The following is a 12,349-nucleotide window of genomic DNA, read 5'->3' as shown; positions in this document are numbered from 1 at the left end:
TAAAACAGGGTGCCTGGGAGAAAGGTGGCTGGGGAAGGCAGGGCTTCCCTAGGGCTTGGGCTCCCTCCTCTCCAGCCAGCCTGGCCCTTGCATACATCCGTTGGGACTTAGAGCCAGCACTGATCAAAGGACCAGCCAGGAGGCCAGCCTAGCTACACAGAGCATCTTCCCTGAGTACCCACAGGCCACAAGCAAGGGCCATCACCTCTTGGGCAGAGAGGACAGACTCACATACACAAAGGCTTATGCCTATGCTCCACTACAAGTATCTGGAGCTGTCACATCTGAGGCTTCTCCCTGCCCAGTCACTATTCAGGACCAGGAGACACCTGCCAGGGGGCTCACCCTTAACAGCCCTCTCCCTCCAAACTAAACACCTTTGGGAAGAAGCCAGGCAGGTGGACAATACACAAGATCAGCTGAACAAGACCTGGCTGAGGAAGGAAGGAAACCACTTACTCTGAGTCTGGTGACAGCTCTGAAATGCTGTGGGAGGTGGCAGAATGAGGTGTTGAGGGACACACTGCAGAGGGCGTTGAGGTCTGCATGGCAGAGGGGGTGGCGGTGGTCTGGGGGCCTGAAGGTGTGCTGGAAGATTGCACCGAGGACAGGACGGAGGAGTTAAAAGAAGCGAGGATGGAAGAAAGGATATCTAACTGTTCAGTGGAAGGATGTCGGCTGGGAATGGCCTCCAGGTTCTCCCTAGAATGCTGTCTCCTTGACAGCGGTTCCAGGCTTTCCCTAGACAGCTGCCTCCGAGAGAGACTCCCCAGGTTGTCCTGCGAGGGCTGCCTGCTAGGCACTATGTCCAGAGGCTCTCTGGAATTAGATCTTCTGGACAAAAAGTCCAGCTGCTCCCTTGAAGCTTGTCTAGCTGATGCTAGCAGATCCCTTGAAGGCTGTTTTTTAGAAAGCAAATCCAATTGCTCTCGAGAAGTATCCCGACTTGGCAACATGTCTATTTGGTCTCTGGACACTTGCCTACTTGGCAATGTGTTTAGCCACTCTCTAGAGACTTCTCTTACTGGCCCACAGTCTAGCTGCTCTCTTGACCCAAATCTGCAGGGTAAAGTGTCAAGGCAGTCTCTGGAGCCCTGCCTCCGGGGCAGCGTGTTCCCATGATCTCTCTGACTGGGCCTAGCAGCAAGTAGATCCAAGCTCTCCCTAGATGCATGTCTGCTTGGGATGCTTTCCAGGTGTTCAGTAGATCCATGCCTGCTGGGGATAGTGTCCAGCTCCTCTCTGGACCCATGCCGACTGGACACAGCTTCCAAGCACTCTCCTGAGTTGTGCCTGCTCAGCTGCTCGCGGGACATCTGTCTCCTCATCAGCATGTCAAGCTGCTCCCGGGACGAGTATCGGCTGGCTGGCTGTGACAGACTGCCAGCCCCAGAGTAGATCCTGCCATAGGAGGCAGCGGGGACAGCCCTGTGACCCAGCGTGGACGTCTTGTACCACGTCAGCTCGTTGGTCATCCTGCCCACGGATGGCAGGCCCTGGAGAGCTGGAGGGTACTGGAGGCGGTTCTTCAAAATCCCTGCACCAGACAGAAAGAGAAGTCAAATATTTGTACAAGAGCGAGAAGAGCAGGAAAACCAGGGAGATGCCTCCCCAAGGGCATGGCCACACAGATCTGATTCTGAGCTTTCAGTGTCACATCAATCTGAGACAGGCAAGGCCACCCTTGCCCGCTTGCTCCAGATTGTTACCTTTTCTCTGCCGTTGGGTCTGGGTGAGGGAGTTCTCATCCCCACTGGTCAAAGCCAGGTCTGGCTGATTATTGTTGGCTGCATCCTTATTGATGTCAAATCCCAGCTTCCGCTCAGAGCCCCACTTCTGCAGGGAGCAGGGGTGAACCTCGCACTCGCCAAGAGCTGGCCAATATGACATGAGGTCATTGCCATCCACATCTGATGAAGGACACAGCAAATCAGGCCCCAGAGGAGAGAGAGAGAATATTTCCATGAGCAGCAATTGAGCCATCACAAGACATGCATGGCCTGACCCCCCAGGGAGCTGAGCTCATTCTTTTCCCTGCCAGAGCCCCAGGACTCGCCTTTGGGAGTGGTGTTGGCAGGGTTAGTGAGGAGGCGTTCACTGTGTGCCACCCGCTTGAGCTGGCGCTGGAAGCGGCCCCGCAGGCGAACGTTCTCCTCGCTCTCTGAGGACGGGATGGAGAGGCTGCGCTCCTCATCCAGAGACAGGTCACTGTCCGAGTCCGAGTCCTGGTCTGTAGGAACATGGTGTGTTGGGGAGACGCTTGGAATGAAGGTGGGAGAGGTTCCTGCTGACAGCACCAGGAAGGCAGAACCACCCCAGGCTGACCACACTTGTGAGTTGCCCCTGCCCTTTTTTTGCCCCTCCCTTGGCAGCAGCCTGTGCCAGCTCCCTTGGCCTATCACCAGGTACCTGTGAGAGGAGCCCAGCTCCATCTCAATGCACCTTCCTGTAAGGCAGCTGCACATAGCACTAAGATGCCCTCTGCCTCCTCTTCCAGGCTGAGTAAATCCCCATCCCTTAGCCTTTGCTTGCCTGTCCCACACCCCAGACCCACCTGGTCTAGCTCCAGTGAGTCAAATGTCTGGAGAGCCCAGTGTCCCCAGAGATCCCACAACAGCCATGTCCCCTCTGTTGCCTCCCCCATTTCTACCCCCTTGGGGACTGGCTATGCCCTTTGCCATGTGTCCAGGAGGAGGCTGTGCTAAATGACACAATGGCTGCCTCTCCCTCCTATCTACCACATGTTTGGAAGACGCAGCTGAATATGGGGTGCAAGATGTAACCATACACCCAGAGCCTGCACCAGGAAGAACTCCCCAAGCTCAGGAAGAGGGCTGAGCCTTACCTCCCCCAGCATCACGGTGGAACATTGCCATGTCGATGTCCGTGGGGCCGGCGTGAGCCAACAGGCTGTGATCCAGGGCTGAGCCCTGACGTGCTGCCACGTTGTCTCTGAAAGAGAGGAGGCTCAAATTGTCACAGCAGCAGGAGCCTCTGGCTCTGCCCAGACACTGCTGGCCAACCCAGAGCCCTGGCTGCTCCCTACCTGAGGTAAGCTCGCTGGCTGGAGTGGGTGCGGGCAGAACGCACACTGCTCACCGAGGACACTGTGGAGGCCCCCAGGGTGATGCGGATGAGCCCGCTCTCCTCAAACAGTGCTGTGTTGTTGTAGGCATTGGGGCCCTGGGGAGGAGGGAGAGGGCATGTGCCCTGTTAAGGAGTTGCCACAGCAGCCCAGAGAAAGTGGGGATATCCCTGTCAGCTCCTGTCCCAGACATGCAGCCTGAGCCCAGCACTGTGGGCTGCTCTGCTCTCGCCCACCTGTGTGCTCCTCGTGGCCTCCTCGCTCTGCCCCTTCTTGCTGAGGCAGGCCAGCTGCCATGCCTCCCGCACCTCCTCATTCAGTACACAGAACAGGACCAGCACTGCCAGGCCCTGTGAGGAGAGATGCCATGAGAGACAGCCCTTCACTGCCAGCTGACCTGCTTGCCCACAGCGGGCTCCTCCCTGGCTCCTCCCGGACCACCGAACTGGGGTGCACCAAAAACCCCAAATACCAATGAGAGCTAACACCCATAGTGGCCATGGATGAGGGAGGAACAGGGGGGTTGTCCACCTGTCTGGCAGTGGCCAAGAAGCAAATGGCAGGGTCCCCTGCAGCAACATCAGCCCTAGTGGTAGGAAAAGGTTGGCAGGGTACTGCCATGGATCTTATTTTGAGTGTCCAACACCTCCATCACATTCTCTTACTCTGCTCTCTCAGGACACAGAGGAGCCTTCCCTCCAGATGGTACTTGCTATCCCTTGGATGTTACCTCTGAACCAAATGCCTTGCAGCCACCTCCTGCTGTGTGACTGCTCACCACAGGCACAGCAGCAAAGAGTGGCAGGAGTTACTCAATGCCACAAAGGTGACAGCAGAAGGGACAAGGAGCTCAGCGAGATGTTGGGAGCTCAGCACAGGGCACCCATTCTCCACAGATGGCTGTGGGGACCACAGGGATGCTCTCCTGGGCTGACCCTTGCCCTCCCCAGCAGAGGCCGGGCAGTTACCTGGAGGCTGCAGAGGACAGTGTAGAAGTAGTGGAAAGCCAGGACACTGTTGTTGACAGCCAAGAGGCCAAAGAGCCAGGTAGTGCTAATAACTAGAAGCAGAACAAAGGAGCTCCGTAACGTCATGCTGGAGAGAGAGAGACAGACAGACAGGGACATAGACACACACCGAGAGGTTAGTGCGTACTGTTAACCTACAGGCTAGTGCTCACTGAGATCCAGAGGGGGAAGCTCCTGCAGAGACCTCCCTGCTGTGCCCAGCACTGCAGGCACATCCCTGCACAGTGGCCCAGCTTCCCCTGACTCCCAGGCCTTCCCTTCTGGATCACACATGGCAAACACAGGGGCCAAAATGACACAGGTCATTTCGATCCACAGAGAGCTCAGCCATGCTCCAGGGCTGGCTCAGAGGGAGTGGGGAAAGGTCTCAGGAGCATGTAGGAGAGGAAGAAACAGGTGTTCACAGCTGACAAGGGCTGAGTGCTGAATCCAAGCAGACACAAGAGGTGGCTGTGAGGGCAGGTTGTGAAAGGGGACCAGCTGGGAGGTGAGTGTGAACATAGTGGGGACATAGGAACTAGAAAGGATAAAGTTTAGGAAGGGTTAATGTGGCTGGCAGGTGTGGGAGAGGAGAGTGGCTGCAAGGCTGACACTGATGCACAGAAGGGCCCTCTGCGATGGTAGAAGGAGGAGGATGGTCACTGAAAATGTTAAAATCCACTAGCTGCCAGAGCTCTGCTGGGAGTTTGGCCACTAATACTCACAGAACCGATTTCTTCTTGGTCTCCTTTTGGCCTGGGGAACAGGACATCTTGGCCACAAGCAGGAACATGACCCCATTCATCTGAAAGTGTTGGCACTGATTAGAAGCTGTGCCAAGGGTTGGCTCTGACCTGACCTCCCCACTGCAGACTGCAGGCTCACCAGGCCCTGTAAACATCCCCTCCTTTCCCCTTCATGCCCGAGCTGTGGCCTCCCCCAGGTTTGGCTAGAGTTGAGGAGGGACAAAAAGAGGGCGTCTAACTGAGGGAGAGGGACACAGAGAACGGGACAGGCAGTGGGCAGCCAAGGAGGGGTGAGTGCCCATGGTGCAGAGAAGGGAGGCAGGAGAGGGTTGTGGGTGAAACAGGACAGGGTTTTACCACAATGACGACAGTAATGGGGCCTGCAAAGCTCCAGACCAGCTTATCATGAATGGAAATCCAGCAGAAGTCGGGGTTCCCGTAGCCCTCAGGATCCAGGCCAACGGCCAGCCCTGCAGGAGGAAAGGAGAGGTCAGGTCCAGACCCAGCAGCCTTGGACTTGTCCAAACCATGTCAATCCCGTGCCAGCACTGTCAGCAGCGAAGGGGCTTTCTCCCTTGCTCCTTGCCATGTGCATAGGCTTCCCCACCACAGGGGGAAGGAGTCAGGTCTGTGAGACTCAGCAACAGGGACTTTATTTCCTTTTCCTCAGATGTCCCTGACGCAGCCCAGTCCAGGAGGCATTCACTGCCAGCAACAGGTCACCCAAGTATGCAGGCTTGGGAAACCAAGAGACTTTAACTAGAATACCTAAGGAGATGTGCTGACAAATTATTTCTCCTTAGGAGGCAAGATCACAGCCCTTGATACCTGGTGCCCTGACCACCACAGCACTGCTAGCTGCCACACTGCTGACCATGGCAAGCCCACCCTCAGCTCCCCACCCTGGATGAGCTGGGCAACATCAGATGGTCAGGAGACTGCTGAGAAGCAGCAGGGCTGGTTTGGGCACGGCTGCAGCACAAGCAGCTCCTACCAGTGATGATGGCAGGCACCCCCCAGCCGATGGCGTAGTAGAAGCGCATGGCCCCGAAGTTGACGTTGCGCGCTTCCGTCTGCATGCGGTAGATGTGGAGGCCCTGGACAAAGAGCCAGGCGAAGGTGGAGAGGAAGAAGCAGTGGAGTAGGATGGCAATCACAGTGCAGAGAAACTGGGGAGACAAGAGTGACTTAGAGATAGTCCCACTGTGCCAATGCTAACGGCATCGTCCACACCTCACCCCCATGGGTGAGCGTGTTCAAGCCCACAGACCTGGTTCTCAGTGCGGTTGATACCCAGGAGAAAGAGCAGCTCAGAGAAGAAGAGAGTGACTGATATGTTGGAGTGGATGCCACGTGTGTTGGACTTGAGGCCTTTGAGGCAGGTCAGAAAGGAGAAGGTCAGCAGCAGAGACACCAAGGAGAGAGACACCAAGGAATAGGTGACAATTGCCAATGTCTCCAGATCACCTTCCAGTTGCTGCAGCAGCAGAGAACCAAAGGCAAATAGCAGTGTTAGGGGCAAATACAGGAAGCTTGCAGAACTCTCAAACTGTGTTTGTGTCCCACATGGAATTCTTTGCCTGTGCCCAGGACATTTTCTGCCTGTGCTGGGACCCAGCTGCTAACAGTTCCCACCAGCACCCACAGTCCCACAGGCTGAGGTTACCTCTCGGTGTGAGCTGTCCATCAAAACCCCAAAGGTGCCAAACTGGGAGCACTGGCAGTGAACATGGGTGGTGTTTCGGTACACGAGCTCACAGTCCCTGGCTGTCCAGAAGCCTGAGGGGTTGGTCCTGCAGCCACCAAAAAGCAGAGTGCACTTAGGAGAGAAGACACAAATGTGTGTGGGGGGCAGGAACCATAGAGAAGAGGGGTGACTGACAAGGCTCATCTGCCAGCAGATACAACTGCTCTCCTGAAGTGGAAATATGGAAGCCAGAGTGTGGATGTGACACTGAGGGAAATGGGTTAGTGGTGGACTTGGGAGTGCTGGGTTAATGGCTGGACTCAATGATCTTAAAGGTCGTTTCCAAACTAAACCATTTTGACCCTGCTGTGCCCTCCCAAAAGAAACAAACCCCATGGGAGAGGGCAGAAACCCTCACATCCCAATCCTGCTCAGGAAAACATGGGGAACGAGGAGGTGTGTGGGGAAAGTAGCTCAGAGAGAGTGGCCCAGTCATGCTCAACTCACAGGTTGGAGTGGTTCCACTGGACACAGAGAGGTTTGCTCCTGTTGGCTGTCTCCAGCAGGTAAAATTCCAGCACAAGAGGGGTGTCCAGGGGTCCTTGCAGGAAAGTGTGATTGCTGAACACAGACACACTCACAATGGGGGAGTTCATCACAGGATTCTTGGGGAGCCTGCAAGGAGCAACAGAGCTCTACCATCACTATCACTGCATGGCAGCAACAGACCCCCAGAGACTTCTCAGGTGTCCTGCTCTGACATCTCAGAAGGAAGAGCTCTGCTCAGAATACAGCATGGGGCTGGGAAACGTGGCACAGAGCAGCACCAAGGCTGGGACTCAAACCCTTACCATTGCAGACAGACCTGGCAACTGCCAAAGGGAACAGAACAGAGTCCAGCCAGCCCCTCTGCCTTGGTGCTTGTGGGGGCACAGGGCGGGAGGACATACCTGACGCTGCGGCGATCCACTTGGTAGCGCGCGGGCAGCAGCCCCCCGAGGGTGCGGTACATGATGAGGATGACCACAGTGAGAGTGGGCTCGGGCTCTGGCAGCGCCTGCCTCGGGGAGGAGCTCTCCACAGTGTAGTTCCCTTCAGCCCCAGCCAGCGTGGGCACTGCTGTGGGCACAGCTGGGGCACACAAAGGGGTGGTGAGAACACACACACACAAAACCACACAGACACACATACAAAAACACACACACACAAAAACACACACACACAAAAACACACACGCCAGCGCGTGCTGCTCTGAAGACAATTTGCAAGGCCATCAGGAGCCTTTGGGATGTGGTGAATACGTGGAAAGCTCAGGATCTCAAGGTTGGCTCTCAGACCTCTGACAGAGACATGTCTCAGTAGGGTACATGCAAACTAAATGGCTTTTAAAGGTCATTCCAACCCAAACCTCCTTATGATTCTACATCTTTCCTGCCAGCTGTACCCACCCATGCTGTTCCTTGAGTGATGCTCCCGTGCTCACCTTCAGCTTTCGGAGGGCTCAGCACCGACAGTGGCAGCACCACGTGGGTGTGGGGGTCCCAGGCGGGCTGGCCCCGGAAGAGGCTGCTGTGGTAGCGAGGGTAGCGCCGGCGGACGTGGGAGTGGTTCTCCATGCGATCGATGCTCAGCACTGCGGAGGAGCAAGGCAGTGAAAGTCAGCTCGAGGATGGAAACCTGGAGAGCAACTGTGCTCTGGAGCACCCTAGGACTCAAGTCCGTGGCCAAGGGACCATACAAGCCATAGGCTGAGTCGGGGCTATGACCTCTATTTGGGCATGACACTAAATCAGTACCCACAGTGCTTCTTCCCAGCCCAGGTCCTTGCTCTGCCATAGGGCAGACTAGTCCTGCCACCAAGGTCAGCTTCTTTTTCACTAGAGACTGGAAAGTAACTGTGAGCAGGCAGCACACTCCTGGCTCTGCTAGCTCTTGGAGGTCAGCTAGTCCAGGCAGGGATGGGACCAGGACATCTCTCACAAATGCCTCCTCATTTTAGAGAGAGTCATCAAGGACATTACCAGCACACCCCCTGAGGTGAGATGAGATGAGAAGGGAACAAGGCGTGATGGAGGAGTGTCCCTGCACCACCCCAGCCAGCTCCTACTCACTGATGTTGGGGGTGACGACACCGACAGGGTTGAGGTAGGTGAGTTTCATGTTGCTGGCCAGCGTGCCCGAGTAGTCCCGCAGCTGCTCCATGAGGCTGGCACTGCCGTGCTCCCCGTGGGGCAGCATGGCCCAGTGCTCCCGGTTCTCAGGGGCCAGCACAGAGCTGCCTGCACGCAGCAGGTTCTGAATGGGAGAGACGTGAGGACAGAGGGTGAGCGTGGCCTTTGGGCCTCTCCTGACCACCCCCAAACCGCAGCACTGTGCTCTTTGCACAAGGAGTCTGGGAAGAGAGGCACTTTCTACTATGATGGGCAATTCTCATCAACCAGTGCTCTACAGAGACACCTTCGCCATGAGGGACCTGCCAGCTGCAGTAAGACCTCCCTTTGCCTTCTCAGCCTGAGCAAACCCAGCTCTCTGCCTCTCCTCAACCACTCTCTGCTCCAGCCCTGACCATGCAGGTCTTGCTTCCCACACTGCTGGTGTGAACTGAGGAGCCCAGTGCTCCTGACAGGGTCCCACCACATCCTCAATCCCCTCGGAAACACAGGGTGGCTGCTCAGAGAAGCAGCAACAGAAGCCGCTGTGATGTGGGGCAGGACTGACCTCGTTGAAGTGGGCGTCCTGCGTGGCGGTGAGGCCGAAGCCGCGCTGCCGGCTCTCGAAGGCCATGAGGCGGGACAGCAGGCGGAAGGCAATGTGCACGTCGTTGCCAAAGTAGTGCTCCATGTGGTCCGTCACGGCCCGCAGCCGGTGGGCCAGCTTCTTGGCTTCGATTGTGTTGAGCTCAGTCTTGTTCCTCTCCAAGCCCTCTAGCTGTCAGTGGGGAGAAAAGAGAGGGTTAAACTATTCAGCAGGTTCCTCACCAGGAAACTGGGATGCTGCAGGCCCTGCTCGGCACAGAGATTATTTCTGAAGCCACAGCAGAAGCCATGGACACCCACAGTGGTGGTCTCTAGAACAGGGAGAACATCTGGCAGAAAACCAGCCTCCAGCAACACACCAGGGCCTGCACTGGCCCTGGCCAACCCAGCGCCATACACGACACAGGCCAAGGAGATGAAAGGACAGGGCAAGGCCCTGGAAATACTTCTCTGGAAACTCTCCTGGCCTCAGTTTCAATTCAGCCTAGATGACATGATGACATTCAGCCTAGATGACATGTAAGTGTTGAATACACTTGCCTGGATATTTCAAAGGGATTTGTCCCTGACAAAATCAGGGGGCTACAGTGGTCTCATGGAGCAGACATCCCACGAGCTTCAAATCACTCAGCCCTTATCTTCCCCTCAAATACTCTGGCAGGACAAAGTAATTTCTGAGGGGGACACAAATTAAATGAAGCCATATGAACTTAAGCTCAGACCACTGCTCCCACTGGAGGGATTTGGGGAAAGGAGGTGAGAAGAGAAAGGGACCGAGCACTGTGGCAAGGCCCTCTCATACCCCAGGCACCCCTGGAGAGCTGAGTGCTTTGAATTCTGACTGTGAGCCCTTGCTCAGAGGGCTCCTGCTCTGTCAGGGCTGCAGAGCTCAGAGGATTACCAGCACGGACAGCTCCTTGAAGGCAGGTGAAGTGCAGTTGAAGAGATCTGGCTCCAGCCAGCCCTTCTCCTCATCACAGTGTCTGATGGCTGCACCTAAAACAAGGAGGAAGGGCTTGTTGGAAATTCAGCACAGGAGACATGGCTGATCCTCTGCACCAGCTAATCCCAAGAGTGGCACTGACAAGTGATGAGGAGGGCCTGTAACACCCCAGAGCTATCATCTTGCTTTGCACCAGTGCAAATCATTCTACTCTTGGTTTGTGAAACCTCAGCAAGCTGCTGCCATCCCCTCCCTCCAGGAGCTGGGTGCCCATGTGCTTTGGGGCTGCATCATGCCAGATGCCATCACACAGGATTGCAAAAAGGACTGACTTGGCAGGACCCACCCAGGCTGGAAAAGCCCAAGGGGACATGACTGTGTCCTTAGGCACATCTGACCCCAAGTTACGGAAGCACAAGAAGCTCTAGGGATCCCCCAGCTGACAGCCTGCAATGCCTGCTGAGGTCCTGCTCTCTCTACAGCGCAAAGCCACCCCAGGAGCACAACTGCCCTGCTGTTGGGCTGGAAAACCAGGCCCTGAGATGAGCCCCTTCAGCCAAGAGGGATGGAGGAGTGGGATGGTGCACCCCAGTGTGGAGGATCCAGCAGTGTGGGTTCAGTATCCAGAGGCAGCGCCCAGTCCCTGGCTGGAGCCCAAGCATTTGTGTACAGCAAGGGAGTTTCCAAAACTAAATGGAATGAGATGTTAACCACCACCAAAAACGCTGCTAAAGCAAACACAGAGAAAAGTGTTCTCAGCTGGGTGTGTCACCACAAACACTTTAAACAAGAGAAACCAGGCAACCCCAGTGTACCCAGCAGGACTGTGGAGCAGGTCCTCCTGGGGACAGCATCAGGGCACAGGAGCCCACCCAGGTGCCCATGGCTGGGAGAGGGTAGCAGGGGAGGGCAGGGAGAGGAAGCTTAGAGCAGACTCCAGCTGTTGTTCAGAAAAGCCCCAGGGAGAAGCGTACCCCCTCCCCCACCTCCAGCTCCTAGCAGTCCTCCCAGCCACCCTTCTCCCAGCTGCAGAAGCACAGGGACCAGTGCCATTGCAGCAGGGAGCAGGAAGAACAAGAAGTCCCCATACTGATGGCATTCCCCTTGCACAGAACAGAGACTGACTCAGATGCAGATCTGGGCAGAAACTGACCCCCAGGTCCCAGTGCCTTCCCCTGCCAGCCAGGCAGAAGGAACAGGACCTTGTGCTGTGCCTGCCTATCAGTTCCTGCTCCCGTCCTACCACTCCCCACTCAAGTAGTTTCTCCTTCTTCCACCCCACAGCCATTCCTCCCTGGCCTCACCACCCACTGCTCACCGCCAGCTCCTTCCCTGCCCAGCCTAAGCAAGCAAGTGCCATCCAGGAGAGCCAGCATCCATCCCAGCCAGGGAGCAGAGCACAGACCTGACAAAGCCAACACTGCAGGCTGGGCACAGAGGGTGGCAAGGGCTGCATGCAGCTGCAGCTGGGCTTGTGCTGGTTAGTGAGCTGGGAGCAGGGAACGCTGTGTAGGAGCGGTGAGACCAGGCAAAGCATTGGGAAGACCCTTGGCAGCTCCAGAAGCAGCGGGGAAAGCGCAGGGGTGTGCAGGGTGTCAGGCAGGGAGCAGGGAGGGAAAGCTGTGTGGTGCAGCCCTTAGAGCACAGGGGGAAGGAGATGGGAACAACCTTACCTGCACCCCTCAAGCCTGTGCACGGAGGGCGAGAGAACCGGGGAGAGAAGCGACAACAGTTAGGAGCCAAACCTGCCTCCTCCGGGGGTGAAGGGCTGGAGAAGGACAGGGCTTGTATTGTCCCCTGGGGCTTGCACTGCCCTACACTCCCAGACACCCTGCTGACACCTTCTCTGTCACTGAGGACATCTTTGCCTCCTCCAGTTCAGGATGCTGACTCCTACCCACCATTCACCTGACAGCACACTGTGCCCTGCTTCCCTTGCAGGGCACACAGGGATGGGCCTGGTGGAGCCATAGTAAGGCACTGAAGGTGCTGTGCCAGGCCTGACCTCAGCCTCAAGCCTGGTGAACCCAAAAAAAGCAGCAGGAAGAAGACAGACACCAAGACTGAGGGAACAGCACAGCCTCATGGCTGGGTGACGGGTCCTACACCCCATAGCTTTTACCCA

The 12,349-nt window shown here is 56.4% G+C and overlaps 1 protein-coding gene across 1 annotated transcript in view; it reads right to left on the bottom strand.

The window, feature by feature from the left end:
• The window catches only part of CELSR3 (cadherin EGF LAG seven-pass G-type receptor 3), a gene marked incomplete at its 5' end in the record, with an annotated part of 31,413 nt that overhangs the window by 2,548 nt on the left and 16,516 nt on the right, over positions 1-12,349 (bottom strand). The window contains 19 exons of the mRNA XM_084214567.1: positions 460-1,537; positions 1,710-1,910; positions 2,057-2,230; positions 2,846-2,952; positions 3,047-3,183; positions 3,322-3,435; positions 4,054-4,180; positions 4,818-4,897; positions 5,196-5,308; positions 5,833-6,007; positions 6,109-6,315; positions 6,505-6,631; positions 7,033-7,200; positions 7,476-7,656; positions 8,009-8,158; positions 8,637-8,820; positions 9,244-9,453; positions 10,183-10,277; positions 11,898-11,912. Of these exons, the coding sequence (XP_084070693.1) occupies positions 460-1,537; positions 1,710-1,910; positions 2,057-2,230; positions 2,846-2,952; positions 3,047-3,183; positions 3,322-3,435; positions 4,054-4,180; positions 4,818-4,897; positions 5,196-5,308; positions 5,833-6,007; positions 6,109-6,315; positions 6,505-6,631; positions 7,033-7,200; positions 7,476-7,656; positions 8,009-8,158; positions 8,637-8,820; positions 9,244-9,453; positions 10,183-10,277; positions 11,898-11,912 (3,643 nt within the window). The remainder of the gene's footprint in view (positions 1-459; positions 1,538-1,709; positions 1,911-2,056; positions 2,231-2,845; positions 2,953-3,046; positions 3,184-3,321; positions 3,436-4,053; positions 4,181-4,817; positions 4,898-5,195; positions 5,309-5,832; positions 6,008-6,108; positions 6,316-6,504; positions 6,632-7,032; positions 7,201-7,475; positions 7,657-8,008; positions 8,159-8,636; positions 8,821-9,243; positions 9,454-10,182; positions 10,278-11,897; positions 11,913-12,349) is intronic.

Source organism: Fringilla coelebs (genome assembly GCF_963513975.1).
Source record: "Fringilla coelebs genome assembly, chromosome: 13".
Taxonomy (NCBI): domain Eukaryota; kingdom Metazoa; phylum Chordata; class Aves; order Passeriformes; family Fringillidae; genus Fringilla; species Fringilla coelebs.
This window is presented reverse-complemented; position numbering and strand designations above follow the sequence as displayed.